Source organism: Neomonachus schauinslandi, chromosome 10, assembly GCF_002201575.2.
Source record: "Neomonachus schauinslandi chromosome 10, ASM220157v2, whole genome shotgun sequence".
Lineage (NCBI taxonomy): Eukaryota > Metazoa > Chordata > Mammalia > Carnivora > Phocidae > Neomonachus > Neomonachus schauinslandi.
Window position 1 is genome coordinate 122,177,374 of NC_058412.1, and position 21,916 is coordinate 122,199,289.

General features: G+C 49.7%; 1 protein-coding gene across 2 annotated transcripts in view; it reads left to right on the forward strand.

Annotated features, from left to right (window-relative positions):
• The window catches only part of TOX2 (TOX high mobility group box family member 2), a 129,906-nt gene that overhangs the window by 23,941 nt on the left and 84,049 nt on the right, over positions 1-21,916 (forward strand). Inside the window, exon 1 of one of the 2 annotated variants that reach the window (XM_021689129.1) lies at positions 3,088-3,213. The exons of the other annotated variant lie outside the window; for it this stretch is intronic. Coding sequence (XP_021544804.1) covers positions 3,088-3,213 — 126 coding nt within the window. Of the gene's footprint in view, positions 1-3,087; positions 3,214-21,916 lie in introns of those variants that run through there. 2 annotated transcript variants of the gene reach the window in all.

Consider the following 21,916-nt stretch of genomic DNA (forward strand, 5'->3'; position numbering starts at 1 on the left):
AGGGTCTGTAGAGTTGGGACCCCCTCCACCCTGCACTGGGTACCAGGGCTTGATCTCATGACCAAGATCAATGTTTAATGGGGCAGGCACTCTCAGGGTGAGTGAGTCAAGGTCGGGAAGCTGTTCTGTGACCACACACACCGGGGGACAGCATCATCACACCCCAGAATTCCTCTTTCTAGCTCATGAGTGGCAGAATCAAGTCCAGAATCTTCTGGACCCAGGCTCAGCTCTCAGATCCCCTTTCCCGCCCATGGTGGAGTTCAGTGTTTGATGGAGAATGCAGGGACTTTCTGCACCTGCCCGGTGTTGCCCCACCTCTGCCTCTCAACATGCTTCCTCCCTTCTGTATACCCAGCACTACCCCTCCTTCCATCCCCAGCTCAGATGACACCTTTTCTGGGAAGCCCCCCCTCAGCTGATGACCCTGCGGCCCTTAGCCATGAGCACTGTCCCCCTTATGTACTAATTTCTCACCTACATATTTGAGCTGAGCTGTCTTTGAGGACGAGGACAGTGTCCTGATCACACACAGCCCTTCTGTCTGGAACCCTGCCCTGCATAGAGTAAGGACGAGGCACAGGGAACAGAGAATGCTGTTGAGTGAATGAATTAATAAATGATAATTGAAGGCTTTTAGCTTCACACTTTCTCTGTAACAATCACTTATACCTTTTGCTTATTGGAGTCTCTGGTTTCCAGTTAGAAAGTTCAACATCCAACAAGCAATATGGGCTTCTTTCCATATCAGAGAATGCATATCATTTGTCATGGCTGCATAGTCTTCCATTGTACAGAGAGTTGTGATTTATTTAACCAATTCCCTATCAAGGGACTTTATTGTTTTTTCAAACAGCAACAGCATGACATTTAAAGATTTTTATTTATTTATTTGAGAGAGAGAGAGAGAAAGTGAGAAGAGGGGCAGAGGAGGAGGGAGAGGGACAAGCCTACTCCGCACTGAGCATGGAACCTGACATGGGTCTTGACCTCATGACCAAGATCCTGACCTGAGCTGAAACCAAGAGTTGGATGCTCACCTGACTGAGCAACCCAGGCACCCCTCAATGGATTTTATTCTTGTTTCCATTTTCTTGTAAATAATGTTGCAATGAAGAAATAAATGTCTGTGTGCAAATGAATTTGGGCCTAGAAAGTCCTTTCCCATCTTAAGCCTATAGAAGCATTCATGGATGGGCTTTTCTAGCACCCTCCCAGCTTAGTGTGTGTGTGTTTTCAGATCTTCAATATGTCTGAAATTTTCATCTTTCTGTCATAGTACAGAATCTGTATTTCCCTTTCTTTCACACCCCTTTCTTTCACACAAGCTCCACGTGCTGGGATCTGGGCCTTGGATCTACAGATTGTGTGTACTTTCTATTTGTTGGGCATCTGCTGTGTGTCAGACCCAGAGATGAGCAAGGCTCTAGAGGGTCCTGGTCATCACGGAGCTCACAGCCTATTAGGGAAGATGAACAATAAACAGAAATGGAAGTCATCAAAACAAATAAGCAGAAACCATTGGCTGGAGGGGTGTGCTATGAAGAGAGTAATCAGTGTGGGTGATTCAAAGGAGCCCTCTCTGGGGAGGAAGGAGATCTCCAAGCAGGATGTGAAGGATGAGAAGTCAGTTGTGTGAGGGTCTGGGCAAGCGTGATCCAGGCAGAGGGAACAGCATGGGAAAGGTGGAGAGGCACGGACGCAAGACTCTTCCTCTCTGGAGCCCTTTCTGATCCCCCCACCCCCTCCTCATGCAGAGATCTGGGCATCGGTCCCCTTTGTCACCATTTGTTACCCAGGTCCTTCTTGTCACTTAGTTTATTATTGGTATAAATGTTCAATAATGGGATGATTCCCAGAACTCCTCTCACTGAGTCCTGGATGTCTTCAGCTCTGTGAGCCTTCCTCAGCAGTCTCTGGTATTTCTGAAATGTCCAAAAATTAAAATTGGTTTAGCAGTGCCCAGCATGGTACATGGCACTTAATAGGTACTGCCATCCCGATTTACAGATGAAGAAACTAAGGTTCAGGGAGGCTAACCATTCCAGCAGGCACAGCTAGGATTTGGACCCAGTTCTGTCTTATTCCAGAGTCCACATTCTTCATGGAGCCCTAAGTTAACTGCACCTGTGTGAAAGCTAACGAGCCTGCAGGGGGATCCATAGTGCCTCCAGCCAGCCCTGTCCCAACCTGATCCAGCCTTGGGGTGGGTGGCCTTGGGCCTTGGTCTGCTGGTGTCAGAGGAGTGGGAAGGAACCAGGGAGGTTCTTCTGTTTTTGTTTTAAATTACAAATGTCATACATGCTTGTGGAAGAGAAAAAAAAAAAAAAAGAAGAAAAACAAACAAGACAAAAAAGAGAAAAGTGGCAAAGGAAAATACCCCCTTCTCCTACTCCGCAGGGTGACCACTGTTCACAGTTTGGCATCTTTGACAGTGCATATCCAAACACACACACACACACACACACACAGTTACTGTTTTTATAAAAATGGGGATCATGTCCTTGACTTTTTCTCCCAACCAGTCCCCAGTCAGCACCTGCAGACCTTCCTCATTCCATCATATTACACAGAATGGATATATTTTAATCCATTCACCCCGACCCTGGTTTTAGACATTGAGCATGCCCCTCATTCTTGTCTGTAACGAGCAACATCTGTGGGCATGCACTGTGCACACCAGAACAGGGATGTCTGCAGGACGGATGCTCAGAAGTCTGATTGCCAAATGAAATGGCATGCAACTCTCACATGTTGACAGGTGCTGCCAGCCTGCCTTCCAGAAGCCTTTCCAGCTCAATACCTGCTCCCGAGGCAGTGTGCCTGAGTGGGGAAGGCTGCCTCCCCTTCCGCTCCCCGAGACCTGGTGTGGAGACCGATGCCAGGAGCTCTGAACACTCAGGCCCAGATTGGGATGGGAGATAGATTTTGATAAAAGAGGTTAAATAACAGGTTTTTCCATTTCACCTTATAGGAATGGGATGGGGGGCGGGGGTGCCGGGCCTCCAGCCAATAGAGGACCAAGACTTGTCAGGAGGGCTTATAAAGCTTGCTATTTCTGGCATTTTTTCTCTTTCTGTGCTGATTATGCAGCAGAATCGCACAGAGGCTGTCGCGGGCGCGTTCTCTCGCTGCCAGGGCTTCTGTGGAATGAGACTCGGGCTCCTTCTACTTGCAAGACGCTGGTGCATTGCAGGTGTGTTTCAGCAGAAGGTAAGCAGCGGGTGGTACCTCCACCTCCTGCGGTGGAGGTGGTCAGGCCGTCGCTGCAGGACGAAGACAGAGGGTGCCTCATGGGGGCGGGGGGCAGGCCGGGACCTGGACTGGTGCTTGTCACCTTGTGGAATGAAAATGCTCTGGAGGGTCCAGGAGACCGGCAGTTGGCAGCCCCTTCTTGAAAAGGAATTCTTAAAGTGGCTGGGATTGGACCCTGGAGGGGCAGGTCTTGGCACCCTGAGCATCATAGGTACCCAGCGTGCTCCAGAAGCATTTGTTCATTCATTCATTCATTTATCCATTCAGCACCCCCTGCAATGGGCCTGGCCAGGTGTGGGTGGGGGTCTGGCCAACTCAGACCAGAAACAAGGATGGGGCTAGCACATGATATGGTAGGAGCCCAGAAGATACCTAGGGTGAGGACTGGGGAGGGTTTTTCAAGGCAGGAGGCATGAGGAGTAGCTGGGGCTGTCACTAGAAACAAAGTTTGAGCTGCCTCCTTCCACTGGATTTTGGAGTTTGTGGAATCAATAAAACTTCCTCCCCAAATTTGCAAGTACCACCTTTTCCTTTTGTCCATTAAGAATATGGAAAAATAACCAGTTGGGATCGCCAGTTGCCATCCTGTTGGAAAAGCAAGGACAGCCAAAGATGAGGGAGAACATTGTCACAGACTTAAGGGCAAACACATACACACATACCAGGTGACAGATTCTGAATGCAGAAACCTAACACTGATGGCATTTTCTAGCTGTCACTGGGGAGATGGTCTTTGTGGAGGGAGTTGGCTGAGTTGGGGGTGGGGCTGGTTGCAGGTGACAGGGCTGCACCCTGCTGAGCAGGAGGCCTGACCTCTCCTGGTGCTCTGATTCATCACGGTCATTGTTGAAAAACTGGCTTTGTGCACGTGTGTCCCAGAAACGGAAACCGCCCTCAAATGCCGGCTTTCCCTTGCTTGGAATGTCCCAGGTGAACTGAGAGAGACCAAGAAACAGAAGCTTCTGTGCCCCCTGCATGATCTCCACTTCCTGCATGCTGGATCAAAGGCAAGAGGTCACAGGCCCTCAGTCTGCTGGGGAAGGCTTTGGAGCCAGCCAGCCACTGAGGAAATGGCCATGGCGTGCCTCCCGTGCCAGAGTCTGGGGTAGGTGCATTTTTCAGACCTCAGCTCTGCCACAAATACCATCTGTGACACAGGGCAAGTTTCTTGAGTTTGCAAGTCTCAGTCTCCTTATCCATAAAATGGGGACACTGATACTTCCTTCCCTGTATTGTGATGATTGTGTGTGTGCATGCACACACACACTGCCTAGTACTTTGCCTTGTATATGGTAGGACCTCCATAAATGTTGAGTGAGTGAATGAACAAATGCTCCAAACCCTTAGCTCTGCTCAGGAGAACTTCATGGCTAACACTGTGTGTGTGTGTGTGTGTGTGTGCACAGACGTGCTCATATGGGCATAGGACCTGAGGAACTCTCCCCTTTGTGCTTACAGCTAGAGACTCTGTGTTCTGGTTCCCTTCTTAGGGAGCTTGGATTCAGAGCCACATTCTGCTACATAGCCCTGTCTGGGACCAATTTTTCTATGTCTCTGGTTACTTTCACGGGCTCTTGACTGGGAGAGGAGTTAATTACAGGGACTTACTGGCTGTCTTGAAACAGAACCGACTCTTATTTTTAACACTTCCTGAACAGCTTTCTGAATACTAGCCTTGTATTGGTGGGGTCTCAGCACAGCAGCCAGCCAGTAGGCCAGTGCTAGCTGAGAGCCCAGGGTCGGAGAAAGGCTTCCGAAGGGCAGTGGGAGTGGTCTTAGAAGGGAGGGTGTGGCTGGAGTATTACCACCCCCTGAATAGCCCCCTGGACTTGGAAAACAGGAGCTGAACCCAGGTTTAAGACTTGACTTTGAGTCCTGGCTCTGCTTTGTGTTTGCTGTGTGGTTTCTGGCAGGTCACTTTACCTGTCTGAGCCAGTTTCCTTACCTATAAAATGGCAGATTATTAGAATTAAATGGGGCTAGATATATAAAACACTGTGTTGGTGCTCAGTGAATAAAAATACTCTCCCCTCTTGGGGAAGGACCCTGGGAGCCTTTGACTGGGGCCCAGGGTATCTGATGGCTCATGGAGTCTGACACACAGCAGACACCTAATGAATATTTATGGAGAAGATGAAGGTGCCCAGGGAGTGGGAAGCCAGAGATGTATGTTTATATTCTTCTATGTAATTGTTTTGCGATCCTGGGTGAGTTTCTTTGCCTTCTCTTGGTCTCTGATTCCCTTAGAAAAATAGTTCAGGCTGATCCTCCCAACTCCTACTCTTCTATTCCATGTTGGAAATCAGGGTTGTATGTGGAACCTCCAGTGGAGGATGAGCTTCATGTTTGAAATTAATTTCCTTTCTGTGATTAGTGGCACCCATGATGACTCTCTCCCTCCTGCTGCCTCCTGCATGCGCAAACCAGTAATTAACGAAATTGGGAGCAGAGGCAGGGATGCGAGGTTTCCCGAGGAGGCAGCTCGAGCATACCTGGGGCTCCCTCTGTGGCACCCGCTGTGATTGCCTCAGGGAGCCCGAGGGCTGTCCGGGATCACCATCTCTGTCCAGCCGGGGGGCCTGGCAAGTGTTCACGTCTGTGGATCACAAATGAAGCCCTGAAATATCGTAGATGGGAAGTGAGTTCTCCAGCTTCTCCCAGACCCTGGGGTGCCATTTTCCAGGGAGGGCGTGGGGGCCCTCTGCTTTGGGTGTCTGTCGAAATGGGCATTGATACAGAAATCAGGTGGGCCTAGATTTGCAGGTTTCCCTCTCTTGATTTTTGGCTGGGACTTCAGGCCACGTACTCACTTTCCCTGGGTCTTGTTTGCTGTGTGGAGCAGTTGAGGCCGTGGGAGCAGCCACCTCTTATGAATGGGGGGACGGTATAGAGAAGCCGCTTTGGTTGCACACCCTTACCCCAGAGGGTTCATCTGAAGGAGATGGTGACTCTAAATGGTCCCTGTCTTGATTCATCCGCCCCCACCCCCACACATGCCCATCTTGGTAAACACTGTGCTGTCCACTCCTTGGCTTACATCATCCCCAGCCTTTCTCTCTGCCTCACTCCCGGGTGGCTGCCCCCGCGGGGTACAACTCCACCTCCCCACTTCACTATTACCTGGCTGATTGTCTGGGTGATATAGGAGCCTCCGCTCAGGCCTTCCTGACTCCACCTTCCTTGTAGAGTTTGCTCTCCTCACACAGCTAGCAGGAACTCTGTGAACCACTCCCCTGTTGAAAGCCTTTTGTTGGATGTTTGCTTGGAACCTGTTGGATCTGTTAGATCTGTTCTGATACCCTTAATGTGGCCACTTGGGGGGCTGGGGCACCTGTCTGATCTCATTTTTTGCCGTCAGCAAGCTAGCTTCTGCCTCCTCCCTCCCAGGCAGAATCATCACTTGCTGGGCAGCTTTCTGAAGCCCCCTCCCCCACTAACCAAGCTGTGGTGCTTCTGGATTTTATACATGCAGACCTTTTTGTCCAGAATGTTTCCTTTACCCCTTGAACTCCTGCTCATTCTTGCAGACAGAGATGTGGCATCATTGCTTTCCAGAGGCCTGCTCTGATTGCTCACTCCTCCCACCCCCCCAGCAGTCTGGGCCAGGGACCCTTCCCTGCATCCACCCCATCATAATCTTCCCCATCAGTGCTGTGATGCTCTGGGGGGACTGACACCGGGTATGATGCACCTTTATCCTCATGCCCTCTGGAAGGACATAGAGCACAGACACCTGCTTGGGACACATTAATTTAGGTGCAAAGGCAAATAACTCCTTGCAGATTAAGGGCCTTCAGAGCTTAGAATCCTCAGCCTGTGTTTTGATTTGGCTGTGTTACCCTGGATAAACCATGTAACCTCTCTGATCTTGGAGGGTCATGAGGACGGGCAAGAGGACACGTATAACGGATTTCCTCTTCTTTCCCACCTGCTGGACAGTAAATATCCCCAAAGACACTTGGAACATTTAAATGGCTGAGCAGAGCAAACCCAAAGAGGGGCCAGGCCCAGCAGCCCCCAGTACCATGCACAGAGGAGCCCTGCACAGAGCCCCAAACAGGAGCAAAAATAGCCCGCACTGGGGCAACCTGCGTTGCAGAAGCCACAGGAAGAAGCCGCAGGCCGAGCGGATGTCAGCCGCTCTGGGGCCCCACTGAGGCCCCTCGGATGTGTCGAGCTGTTGCAGCCCTCACGCCTGCCCTTACTCGCTCCTCTGACCACAGCCATCAGATAAGGCCGCGGAAAAAGTGATGGCTTCCTCTCTCTGGGGAGGAGTAATATCAGTGCCATCTGTGGGGTACACTCCATCCTCTGTTGCCCCACCTCCAGGCCTTTGCATGGGCTGTCTCCACCTCCCCACCCCCATACTTGCCTGGCTTAGTCTCTTCCCTCCTTCCAGTTTGCCCAACTGTCCCTTTCTCAGGGAGGCCCGCCTTTGACCACCCTGTTTAAACTCGCATACCGTCCATCCTGCTATTCCTGGTTCATCTCACCTGCTCACCTTTTTCTTCTTTCCATAGTTCTTAGAACCTTCTCACATACTAAATAAGTGACTTATTTACTCTGTTGAATGTTTGTTTTCTGTCTTCAAGGCAATCCAGCCCAGCAATGAGAAGAGGGTCAGGCTGGATGTGTTTGGATTCTTGTTTTATGTGCACACTCACACGTGTGCTCACACAGATGTCCTCAGCTGCTTTTTGAGCCTCTCCATGTTCAAGACAGGGTTGGTGTGGAGTAGGTGCTCATCAAATGTTCGTAGGAAGGAAGGGGGTACTGACAACAGGGCCAGTGTGAAGGAGGCCTCGTGCTTTAGGGAAAGGACCTTGGCGAGTCCCAGGAGTGGTTCAGCTGGCAGCTTGAGAGGAGAGGTCCAGTGGGAGATGATGAAGGATGGGGCTGGAGAAAGTGGCGAATCAGGTCAAGCAGGACCACAGAACCCAGGGAAAGAGGTGGGAGCTCTGAAGGATTTTAATCAGGGGGGTGATTTATGGATGATTTAGGACTGGGTTCTCCTGTTTTGTGATTAGGTGGGAAAATCCAGTCTTTGCTTTAAGTCAGCTATATGCCAGACACCTTTGGCTGTGCTTTTTATGAGGTTTCTCATGAACCCATGATGTAGATGAGAAAACGGAGACTCATGGGAAGGAGCCTCACAGAGTCCATCCTCCCCCTATGACAGCCTGAGTCATCTTTTAAAATGTAAATCAGAGCACGTTACTCCTTTGTAAGAACTACCCAGGGGCTTCCCATTTGGGATAAAATCCAAATCCCTACTATGGCCCCAGGATTTCACCTGCTTAGGCCCCTGCCGACCACTCTGATCTCAACCTTGTCCCTCCCCTGTGCTCTAGCCACATTATTTCTCCCCTGTGTGACATTGACAGCTTTCTGCTTGCTGACCCCAGGGCACTTTGCACTTAATCCCTCTGCCCACAGGGCTTCTTGTGTGGCAGGCTCCTCCTCCTTCTGCAGGGCTCCCCCAGTTTAACCCTAGAGAGAGATCTTTTCAAGTCTTTCCATCTTCTATCTCTATAGTTCCCTTGTTTGCTTCACAGCATTTATCACAATTGTAGCCATGTTTGTGTGTTTGCGTGTTTGTTGCCTGCCTCCCCCAGGGGGCTCTGAGGTCTGTGGGGGCAGGGGCTGTGTCTGCGGAGATGCGGGGAGCTCTGGGCCTGTGTGGCCCGGTTGGCTGCATGCCCCGGACTTGTGTGAGGAGACAAACGTGCCTTCCCCCACCGAGGAGGAACAACTCAATTCCTGCTGCACCTGATCTTGACCCCACTCCCAATGCTGCCCACATTCCCCGTAATGCTAAATGCTCTGCCTGGCATTTCAGCCACCTGGAGAATCCATGAATACACATGGAAAGATGTCAAGTCTGGGCTTGAATCTCAGCTCAGCCACCTAATAGCTGTGAGACCTTGAGCAGTGTCCTTTACCTTTCTGAGCCTCACTTTGCTCATCTGTAAAATGGGCACACAGAGGGATCATCTCTCAACAAGGGCCTAGCACCTGTGTGCCCCATGCTTGATTCAGCTCTAAACTTCCTTATCTGAAATCCAAAAAGCTCCGCCACCAAATATTGGTCTGTAAATATGCTGCAAACTCATTTGGCCCCAGAACCCCATCTGAACTGACATGAAGCTCTTTGTAATTTTTACTTAACCCACTGTGTGCATAGTCACAGGATTCACTGCAGAAATATGAATGTGTTTTATTGCACGTGTGGCTCCGGACCCCTACTGAAGGTACTATGTAATCGGTGGGATTATCGATAAGCTTCCTCTTCAGAAATCCAAACAAATTCCTAATTCTGAAATCCCATGAGTTCTGGCTAAGGGGCTTGAACCTGTGTGTGTGAGCTGGCACTGAGGACCCTCTTGGGGCACGGGAGGGTTGGGGGGCCTCTGACAGCTCTCACAGCACCAGAAACCTCGTTTCTTCTCGGTTTCTTGGCATCCAGTGTCTTTTTAGCTGCTTGGGGTTAAGTTGGGTTTTGTTTGCTTGGGGTTAGAGGTTATAGCTTGGGCAGGGTGAACTCAGGTGCTCAAGCATTTCTGGTTTGAATTTAAAAGGGGAAATTTTTTTCTTATGAATCATCAGAAAAAGAAATCAGAAGGAAGTGTGTGACCAAGGAGAGGAAATTAGGGTTTGCAAACTGCGTGAGTCACCCCCTTTCTGACTCCTGGGTGATCCCTTGCTCTTGGCAGTTTTCATTCATCTCTGAGACTCTTGGTTCTGTAGTTTGGGAAACACACTGGGGACTGCCGTGGCTTTTTTCTGGCTCCAACCCCGTTTCCCTTTCTAGTCATCAACATAAATGTCTCTTTTTGAATCACTGCCACACTGGTTTACTTACTACTGCTCCATCAAATGTTTCTTCTCTGCCCAGGCTCTGCTCAGGGTCCTGCTTCCTGGTCCCCACCCCACCGATCATCACAGCAGCTTCTGCCTGGCTTCCTGGACAGGCTTCGGTCTTACCTTTTCCAACCCATTCTCTGTCCCGAAGCCAGAGGCCAGCTTTCTAAAATGCAGCTTCCATTGCAGGCTTCAGCTGCCTAGTATAGCCCTGAAAGCACCATCATGACAAGGTCCTGTTTGCCTTGCTTTTCAGCTCTCACTGCTTCCCTGCTAGGTGCCTTGGCCCCTTCTCCAGCCCCCCAGCCTTGGTGAGGGTTGTTCCTATGCTTTCTCCCTTCCATCTGGTGCCTTCTCTCATCACCTGGCCAATTATGCTCATCCTGGGCAGATAGAAGCCATCTCCTCTGTGAAGTCTTTTTACATGGCCCGTCTCTAGGCTCCGATGAACTCTGGCTCCCAGTACACTCATCACCCACATTATAATTCCTGGTCCTGTCCCCCTCACTACAGCACAAGCCCAGGAGGACAAAGACTGTATCCCACCCATTGCTGGTACCATCTCTAGCACTCAGCGTAGAAGACCACTTTAAACAAGAGTAGGTGTACTTAAGACAATGGGCAGGTATGGTGAGGGGGTGACTCCTGAGGCAGGAGACAGGGGTCTTGGGTTTTCATCTACCCTGTTCCCGGCTAGCTGTCTGCCTTGGGAGTGGCTGCCATGTTGCTTTCCAGTAGGCTGGAAACTGTTTTCCTTGTCAGCAGTGGTGTGAAATATCCCTTTCATTACAGTAGGTGTGTTTCATGTACATTTCTCCCCTGTCATCGAATCAAGTGTACATTTTCCCTATATATTTGCTTCTTGGTAGTTTGCCTCTTGCCTGACTTTCCTGTTTGTGTCCTGTGTCCTTTTGTCTATCAGCATCTTGCTGTCTCTTTAATTTGACTGAAATGTTTCTACATCGTATATATTAACTGTCTCATAGTTGGTGCTGATATTTTCTTAGTCTGATGTCCTTTTCATTTTGGTTTTATTATGCTTCCTTCTACAGAAGATATTAATGCATATATATTTGAATCTGTCAATCTCCCTTCCTCTGTGATTGCTTCAAGGGCTGAGGAAGTTACCCTGCTGCCATGGATCTGATAAACATTCTGTTCTGTTTTCTGATATTTCCCTATAACATGACTTTTTATACTTAACTCTTTAATCTGTTTAGAGTACATTTTGGTGGGTGGCTTGCAGTGGATATCTAGTTAAGTGGTCCTAAATAGGAACAGGATAACCCTGTCATCCCCATTCTGGTTTTTTTTTAAACAATTGGTCTTTGTCTCTTTGTTTCCAAAAGGAGAGACAAAATAGAATAGTTGTTATGAAGGTGGACCTTGGCAGAGTGAAGATTCTGGCTTTGCCACTTTCTAGCTGTGTGAACTTTGAGCAGTTGCTTAAATTGTGCCATGCATTTTCTCCTCTGTAAAGTGGGATAATATCTCCATCATAAGCTCTAGTGAAATACTGTATGTAAAGCATGTCACGTGGTACCCAGCATATCGTTAAGTGCCCTCCTTCACCATACGTTTTCATACAGAGTCGGGTCTAATTCTGCACTTTCTATTCCATTGCACTGATTTTAAGTTCTTCTTTGACATCACTATCACACTCCTTAGTTGTTGGCCGCACAGAAAGTTTTAATCTCTGGCCAAACGAGGCACCCCTCCATTACTCTTCTTTTAAGAATATTGCTGCAAACTCTCCCCGTTTTTTTTTTCAGTGAATGTTTATTCCTCCTGCCCACTCTGCACTGCAGCCCCCCTCAATGGTTTGTAGACAACCCTCCACCACTGTGCACACACACCCCGGGATTTTTTTTACCCTCTGCTCTCTCTGGTCCCTCTACCTAACAGGTGTGCATCAACTGTTCTCACCTGGCTTATCTCCCCCTAGCGCCTTGTCATCCCCAGTGTCATCAAGTGCTGATGTCTGTATTCCCTCTGGACCCCAAGCTTCCCTGGAGGTCACTTCTGTGTCCAGTCCCCAGCATGTGGCTGTGTACATCGTAGGTACTCAGGTTAGAGATTGGGGAAGATGGGATGGTCCCCGTGACCTTCGGCTTTGATGGCAAGTGGGCTAACTCTGGCTTCTTTTGGAGGCCCAGCAATGTGGTGGTTGTAACCCTCACTGTGCTGTTGCCAATAATTGTGGGTCATCTCCCAGCCTGGGTCTCAGTTTCCTCCATGGGATAATGAGAAGATCTCTGAGCCCCCCAATTTCTCTTACCCTGGGTGGCTTTAAAGTGAAGATGAGGTAGAAGAACTCACTGGCCTGTGCCGAGCCTCAGAGTGCAGGCTGTTCTCTCTCTTTGTTCTGGGGAGAAAAGGTCTGTTAGGACCAAGGTTCCTCCATTGCACTCCTGGCCACTGTGCTGCAGAGTCCTCAGGGAGAGCCCAGACTTGGGGCATAGGGGTTCAATTTTCAAGAACAGAGGTGTGGAGGGTGGGAATCCACCTCACGCAGGGAGGTGGCATGCCCCACAACCCCCCCCTCCCCCGGGTTCCATTCCCGTTTTCCAGGGGAGGAGTCCCAGGATCCCACAGGCAAGGACCTTGCCTTGGCCACAGGGCCACACTGGGCGTGAGCAAGCCCAGGTCTGCGGGCTTCCAGAGCTGCGCTGAGCTTCCAAGTCCAAAGACTGGTTTTAAGACAGCACTTAAAAATACAGCAGCAGTGTTTACAAATATTATTTCCTGTGTTATCTGGCACTGACAGAAGGAAGTGAACTTGGTACTTTGTCTGTGTTAGGTTTTGGGGTTAGATGCCTAAATGCCAAGTTCAGGTGACCTAGAAAACCTTTCTAGGTCAAATTACTATTTCAAAAGATTTTTTTTTCTTTTCTTCCTTTTTTTTTTTTTTAACCGTCCCACGATTGAACGCTGTCGTTGACATATTTCCCTCCCAACAATGCAAGCCCTTTGTGGCATGATTGAGGGCTTGTTTTGTTGCACTGGGAGAAAATATCTCCCAAATCATCTGCTGCTCATTGTCTCAGGCACTGGCTCACCCCACCCCCCCACCCCATGCCACAGTCCCACCCGACGCTTGCTCATGTGGCCTTCGGCTAATTGTCTTTGGCAAGGATCAGTTTTGGGACGTGTTCCCAACCGCGGAGGATAGATAATTGTTAAGCACGAATACTGGCAGTTCCGGCAACCTGAGGCTCTAGACCGCTGACCGCAGCCCGGCCTCTGGGGGGGCGGCTGGGATTGGACGACAGCTCCACGTCTCTGCAGGGTAGCAGGGCCAGACCGCAGACGCGGGGTAGCCCAGTTGGAGCGGTGACCCTGCCGGTGGACTTCAGGGTTTGAGTCCTCACTCTACCTCCTACCATCTGTGTGGCCTTGGGCAAGCACTTCACCTCAGTTTCCTCATCTGTACCATGGGGCCCTGACTAGTAGTCACTTACCTCAGGGTTGTTGAGCGAACATTTACAAATCAAAAGGAGTGCCTGGCTTATGCAAGCACGGTGTAAATGTTGCACCAGTTAGTTAAAATGAAAAAATGATCGTAGTGGGATCACTGAGACACTCATCCTGCCAGCTATTCAGAGTGTTGGCTGCTGTTGGCTGGCACTGAGCCTCTCTGGTATTGCCTTTGGTGGAAGGAGACGGCCTTTCCCCAGGTTATCACCACCCCCCACCCCGGGGCAGTCTGGGTCCCGTGGCTGGCCCACCTGGGAATGCAGTGGCTCCTTGCCTTAGTCTGGGACGTGGCTCCAGAGCTGCCACCTCTGATGTGACTGCGTCCCAGCTCAGCTTGTCCCTCTGCCCCTCCTGCCTCCCGCCTTTCCTGTAGTGCCCCCCCTCCCAGTGAACTTCCCACCTTCACTCTCAGAGCCTGTTCCCAGGACCCTGCCCTAAAACCACAGGTAGCCACCAGATGCTGAATGGCTCTTGACATCCATTTTTAAAACACATTTATTTCACTTGCTTGCATTTCCAGAAGCTCGTTGAGGAGCAGCCTTGGGGGTTCTGCACCATCACCATCCCCCCCATCTCTGGGTGCGCACCATAGACCCGCCTCGGCAAACTGCCCCTGCTCTGTAGGGTTGTGGGGGTTTGAAGGGGGGGTTGGTGATTTCAGGACCCTCTTCTGGTGGGAAGAGGAAGGGCTAATTCTGGGACAAACAGCAAAACTTAAAACTGACCAAACGGGGGTGCCTGGGTGGCTCAGTCAGTTAAGTGTCCTAGACACTAAAACTCTTGGTTTTGGCTCAGGTCGTGATCTCATGCTTCGTGGGATCGAGCCCTGTGTCGGGCTCTGCACTCAGCGCAGAGTCTGCTTGAGTTTCTCTCTCTCTCTCTGTCTACCCCTCCCCCCGCTCACTCTCTCTCTCAAAATAAATAAATAATCTTAAACAAACAAACAACTGACCAAACCGCTAAAGTACCCAGAGAGCCTCACCCATTCAACCTCTTCATGCACAAAAGAGGAAAATGAGGCCCAGAGTGAGGAAGGTATTGTTGAAGGCCACACAGTGAACAGGTGCCTCTCCTTTTCCCTCCCAGAGGAGATAGTGCTTTGGGGAAATAGCGGGACAGGCTGGTCTTAGGAGTCAGACATGTGGCAGGCGGATATGATGTTATGGCCCAATAAATGCTTTCATGGTGCCCCCAAGCGGAGGGACAGCCAGTCTCGGCAGGGGCTTCCTGGAGGGGGCAGCATGGAGGGAGTGGGAGTTAACTGCAAAGAAAGGGAAGAGAAAGGGGGTGCGCGGGGGGGTGGTGCAGAGCTGCCCAGGCCTGGATGTGTGTGTGCGAGACCTTTTGGAAAGGCAGAGCAGGAGAGGAGCCTAAGTGAGGGACAGGAGGCCACCAAGAGAGTTGGGTTGGCTGGGGGCAGGTTCTCAAGTGCTTTCCAAGACTTTTCCCCGGTGGCAAGGATGGGGCTTGAAGGAGAGGGTCCTGGGCAGAACCAGACAGGTGCCTTGTCTTTCCTGACCCACTCTGGCCCCTCTCTGCCAGATCAGGTCTCTGCTCAGGAAATAGTTGTGGAATCAATGAGTGAACAGATGAGGGAAGGGAAGATTGTGCTGGAGAAAGACGGTTCCACTGCAGTGTTGGGGGTAGGAGCAGGGAGAAGCCAGAGGCTTTGAAGACACCGGCTCCTGGAGGGGTAAGGCTTATGGCTCGGAGCTGGGACTGTAGGTCCCTATCCTCCCTCTTCTCACCCCGGAGAGGCCCATTGGTGCCAGCTGAGATGAGACTGTGGGTACAGTAGGGGTGCAGTTGGGACCAGCTGAGAACGCACACGCTGGCGTTGCCTGCCGTAGAAGCCCAGAGGAAGGCCATCAAAGTCTGCGCCAGATCTGCTGGGGTCCCTGCCCTGCTCCTGGACAGCCTCATCGGACCACGCCCTGACCCACTTCCCAGCCTGCTCCCTCCAGCCGCAGGCAGCGTCTGCAGCCCCCTTGGAAACATTCCCCCTCACAGCGGCCAAATGAAAATGTTTGTTGAAAACAACATGTGCATAATTAAAGCTTAATGAGCGCTTGTCTGTTTGGAATGTGCAATTAGATTTATAATCCGGGATGGGAGCGAGCTCCAAATGGCTTTAAATGGAGCTGAGAGAGAGGATAATTTTTGCCATAAATCTGCGGTAGTGTGGATGGTACATAAGCTGCCACCGGCATGCCGGGCAGCCATGCTCTGCCCACTGGGCTGCCCTGCCCATCAGCCTCTCTTGGCAGCTGCAGCCGGCTAATGGCCCGGGTGGGACTCACCAGGGGTCTTTGAGGTGGTTCTGCTCTGGGTTGGAGTGGGAGCTCGCCTGAGCTGTGTGATCAGAGCTCACTGGGGGGAGAGGAGGGTTGGTGCCGGGTCCGGCTGTGTGGGGGCCCGGTGTGTGGGGGCCTGGTCAACAAGGAGTCCTGCATCATTCCCGTGTCCCGCCTGGGCTGGGAAGTGGCTCCACATTTTGTTCTCCGCTGCATCCCAATACCTAGAACTCAAGTAACGTTTGTCCACTGAGTGCTGTGCCTCTGTACCAACCTCTTGCCTCAAACAAGTCACTACCCGCTCTGTGGGCCTCGGTTTCCCCATATCTCTCACAGAGAATTCTTCTATTCCCCTGGGACCGCATCTCAACCAGTGCTGTCCAGTAGAAATAGAATGCAAGCCACATATGTAATTTTAAGTTCTCTAGCAGCCACATTAAAAAAAAGAAACAGGTGAAATTAATTTTAATAATATATTTTAGTTAACTTCATATATCCAAAATGTTATCACTTTGGCATGTAATCAATATAAATCTATTGATAAGGCATTTTACATTCTTTTGTTGTTCTGAGTCTTTGAGACCTGATGTGTATTTTACACTTACATACATCTTAATTGGGACTAGCTGTGTTGCAGGTGCTCAGGGGCCAATGTGGCCGATGGCCACCCTACCAGACAGCACGGGTCTAGAAGGAGAATGGTTGGAGCCAGTTGAGAAGGTTCTGCCTCCCCATCTGTAAAATGGGGATACTGATGCCTATCTCTCAGAGGAGGCAGGTGCCTGGGTAGCACTCCACCGCGGGAGCTGTAGCGATCTCTGTCTTTTTACACCCCCTCTCAATGTATTTTATGACTAAAACAGACAGCACCATCCACACCAACTCTTGTCAGCAGTGGGGCGGAGGGTCCTACGGTAGCCATAACACTGGGCCTGCTCACAAGGCCTGCTCCCAGCCCCACTGGCAGGCATTGCTCCCCCTTACTGGTCGGTGAGGCCCCAGGAGCAGAGTTGTGAGGTCACCTGCTCTGGTTTACAAAACTTGGAAATGGTGGGGGTGGGTGGGAAGACAGTATAGGCCTTTAGGGGACCAGCAGCCTGGACTGCAGACTCAGCTCTGACACATCCTGGCTGTGTGGCCTTGGGCAGATCCCCTAACCTCTCTGAGCCAGTCATAGCATTAGGTTTTTCAGTGGGCAGAATAAGAATGTGCATTATGCATGGTAAAGCAGGTGCACCAATAAAGAGAAGAGCTTTTTTTTTTTTGAGAGAAATCGTTATTTGATAGTTAGGAACAAAGCATGAAGGTCATCATCATGGGAAAAATCTGCTCTCACTTGGACTTTTACGAAGATTTTAATTTACAAATTTTATTTCAAATTATATATGGCAGGTAGAGGCATCAGGGGTCTTTCCCATGTGTAAGACCTCAGAGGTTTGCATGAAGACCCACTCAGTTTCTTCACCTATGGAAGAGGGGTAGTTATAGTGACCTAGCAACCTCTTGGGGTTGTTGTAAGGATTCAATAATAATATAAGTAATAGCTAACAGTTATTGAGTGCTTGCTGTGTACCAGGTGATGTTCTAAGTTACCTTCTGTATATTAACTTACTCAGTCTAAATGATAGTCCTACCCATTTTCCAGATGAGGAAACTGAGAAATAGTAACTTAGTTAAAGCGTCACACAGCCTGAGAAGCAAGGCTGAGATGTGGACCTAGGGAGCCTGGCCTCAGAGCCAGTGGTTTAACTATCATCCTTCTCTAAGTGCGCTTGCGCCTGAGGCTCGGTCCCTGGCCCCCTCCCATCTGCGCAGCGCCTCTCTGCCCCTCCCCCATCTCTCCCTGCTCCTGATGTACAGCTCTCTGTGACACCACCACATAAAACCGCACTCTCGGCAGGGCCCAGGGCGCAATTGCCACATTCACTGCCTCTAGCCTTTGAGCGGCATTTTATCTGTGCAGGAGTGTTCTCACGGCCCAGCGTGGGGATAGGCAGGCGCGGTGTATGCTGCTTTGATTGTTTCCTCTTTAGATCTCTGTGAGGTGCATCTCTCAGTGTCAGCCACTGGCTGCGCTGGGGGCTGTGCATCCTTGGTCTTTGATCTGTGTCTCTGTGCCGGGGCCGGGGGTGGGGGATGGGGGAGCAAGGGGAAGCAGATTCTACAGAACAACTGTTGCTTTGGTACCAGGAGTCAAGGCCAAGTTCAGAACTGGCTGGGTGGATTCGGGCAAGCTCTCCAGCACCCTGAGCCTTGCCTTGCTCATCTCTACAGTGGGGCTGGTCCTGCAGCCTTGGCATTTCTGGGAAGGTTCCAGTGAGATGACCAGGCACAGCTCTGGGATGAGGTCTGTATACGGTAGGTGCTCCCTGGCCTGAGCTCACAGCAGCCTTGAATGCTGTGTTCCCTGCCCTTTGCCTGGCCAGCCTCCTGTGTGCCCCCCATTATGGGGCTTCCAAGTTACCTTTTCAGGATGCCTCTCCTGAGAGGCCCTCCTCCTTGTGTCCACTCCCCTGCAATAACCTTATCCTGCCATTGTCACATTTGTCAAAGAAGAAGCCATTATTTGATATCTGAAATGCTAAAGTCGTTGCTATACTTTGCAAAGCTGGTCTCTCCAAATCAAGCATGAGCTGAGCTTTGTAGGGTTTGGGGGGAGCACGGAGTCCTAGGGTAGAGGGACTTTCAGAAGCGGGAGGTTCTGGGACTGGCTGAGCCCCAGAGGTGGACATATGGCTATTGGAGCTAGACTGTTATGGATCACTTGATTTTCAGAGGCTTGAGTGAATGTGGAGCTGTCACTGACCAATTGGGACGGGCTTCGAACAAGTTTTGTAGTTACTTGTTTCCATCTTGGGACTATGGCCAGAGAACTGCCTGTCTTTCTCAGATGTGGAGAATAGGAACATTTTATTCTCTGAAGCTTCTCCATAGAACTGCGGGCTCCTTGAGGGCAGGGACTGTGTCATAATCACTATGCCTTGTGTCAGTACAATGTTGGGCACATAGTACACACTGGAGATACTGTTCAGTAAACAACAGTTGCCCTCTCTGTAACCTCAGAATCCCTTTGCTTTTATGTTTCTGTGCCTTGTGACAAATTTTATTTATTTTAAATTCCCAATGGTTGTGAGTGCATTACTTGGCACGTTGTAGGTCTTTAGTACATGCTATCCAAGGGCATGGACTGATTTCATTTTGCTTCTGCATATTTAAATTAGATCCTAGACCCCAGATGGAGAGTAAGAGTGAATGAAGGGAAGATGTGAGAGGGGTGGGGTCAAGATAAATGGGTTGACCTTGGACAGAACTGAGATAATTTCACCTTTTCAGACAAAAGGGAAGGAGGGCAGGATGGGTGTACTGTCAACAGTGTGGGGGAGGGGAGAGATTTGAAGGGATAGCTGACAACCTCAGTGACATAAGAAACATGGTCCTGATGGAGAGGGTTGCCAAGGCTGATGTGGGGATAAGAGTTTAGCACATCATAACAATAATAGGTTAAATCCAAGGTCACTCACAACTATTACTGGTGGTACTCTAATTCATGAATCTATGCTGTAGCCCAGGACATCATGCTACATGTAGAAGTTGAATTGAATCCAGAGCCAATTTGGGATGGAAGCTTTAAGCTTGGGCCCAAGAACGCAGGTCTGTAGAAGCAAGCAAGACTGCCAAGGGTGCATCACATAGCCATAAACAAAAGACCTAGGGAGAGTTGGATTTCAGTGGGTAGAGAAGGGGAGGAGGCGGATGCTCCAGGCTGATCATGGGACAATGTGTGTAAAGGCAGGGGCGCTGGAGGTTTCTACAACCTTGATGGATGCCGTGGGAGCTGAGGCTCAGGGCGAGTTGTCATGGAGGGTCCTAGATGCCAAGGCTAATGATGTGGTGTCACAGCAGGGTTTTGATCTGAGCACTGAAGTAATCACTAGTGACATTCAGGATAGAGGATGGATTGGGGGGAGCGGGAGCTGAGCACAAAGCCTCTGTGGGTGTTTGGGGGATGTAGGAGTGATGGGGCTGAGTCATCCTGGAGGTACTGCCTGGGTCCTGGGTAGGTGACATCTGCTGTCACGATGGCAGAGCCCTGGAGGAAGAGCAGGTCCACACATGTCATGAGTTCAGTGTGGGGTGTGTGAAATTTGAGATATGCATGGACCAGATGTCCAGGGAGAAACTGTACATTGGAATCTGGATGTAACTTAGTTGAAGATGAACATTTGAGAGTCAGTGATATGTTGTAACCCTAAGAAGCCATGACATTGTCCAGGGGAAGTGTGAATAGAGTGAGAAGGAAATGTCAGATATAGTTATCCACCCACTTGTCCATCCCATTCACCTACGCAACCCACTGCATCAACCCAGGCATCTCATCCATCTGTCTATCTCACCCACCATTCCAGTCATCTTCTCATCCGTCTCTCTCTTCATTCTCACCCAACCATCCCATCCATCCATCCATCCATCCCCCCTTCTTTTTTTTTTTTTTAAGATTTATTTATTTATTTGAGAAAGAGAACATGTGCACATGCAAGCGCAAGTGGGAGGAGGGGCAGAAGGAGAAGGAGAGAGAGAATCTCAAGCAGTCTTCTCATTGACTGTGGAGCCTGATGCGGGGCTTGATCTCATGACCCTGAGATCATGACCTGAACCGAAACCAAGTGTTAGACGCTTAACCGACTGAGCCACCCAGGCATCCCCCCCCATCCCACCTTCTAAATCTGCTATCCAGTCACTGAGTCATCTGTTGATCTGCCTACTGGCCCATCTATCCCATTCATTCCTCCAAACCACTTACCTTCCGCACCCACCGATTTATCATCCATACGTCCATCCCACCCATACACCTACCTACCATCCATCCACTCATTTTACCCATTGCAACTATTTCCTTCTCTATTCACTATGTCAACCACCAGCCACATGTGACTTTTGAACACTTGAAGTATGGCTAAGTCTAAACCGAGATGTGCTATAATGTAAAATACACACCAGATTTCAAAGACAGTACCAAAAAGAAAAAAGACTTTAAGCCATCTCATTCACAGTTTTTCTGTTGATTACATGTTGCAATCATAATGTGCTAAAAATAATGGGTTACATAAAATGTCATTAAAATTAATTTCACCTGTGTATATTTGCTTTTTTAACTGCGGCCACTAGAAAATTTAAGATGACATATGTAGCTTGCATTTGTGACTTGCATTATATTTCCATTAGACTGCACTGATCTATACATCTATCACCCATCCATCTATCCATTCATCCACCCATCTATCTCATCCTTCACTCCCTCCCTCCTCCCATCCATTCATCCATCCAGTTATCTCATTTGTCCATCCCACAGATATTTAATTTACACCTATTATGAATCAGTGATTCTGAGGGTTGTAGGAATGAGGAAACCGAAGCATAGAGCAGCTAAGGCACTTGCTCACAGTGGTGCCCATGGAGCTGGCATCGTCTGATTCTAAGATCAGGGCTCTCACCTGCCACCTTGGCTGCCTATTTGCTAAGTTTCCTTAAAGGTAAAAATGGGATCTAGGTTGGGAGGGCTGTTAGAATAGGGGTCCAGGAGCCCCTTTTGCCAAGGGGACCACATGGCTTGGGGGAGAGACAAACCCTTCAGAAGCCTCTGTGAGCAGGGTCCCCGATGGCCGTCATGAAAGGGTTATCCCCACACATTTGATATTTGCAAAAATGTGGGTTCTTTCAGATTCCAAAACTCATTTCCATGACAAAACTCTTGGGAAGAGAAGATGAAGGTCTGGCTTTTGCAGAACAATCTTCCAGCTGTAATGAGGACTGAAGATGACGATGGGAAAAGGAATTATAATTAGAATATGAAATGGGGAAAATTAATCTATTCCAGTCAGTGGTAAGAGGATGTTCTCCTGGCATTTCACAGAAATTCTTAGGCCCTTGTTTCCCCTGCATTTTACCCACCCACCCCCCCGATTTTAAAGCATACGGAAGGTTGTGTGGTGTGAAAAAATATTTTTGGCCGAGGGACTGATAAATTGTGA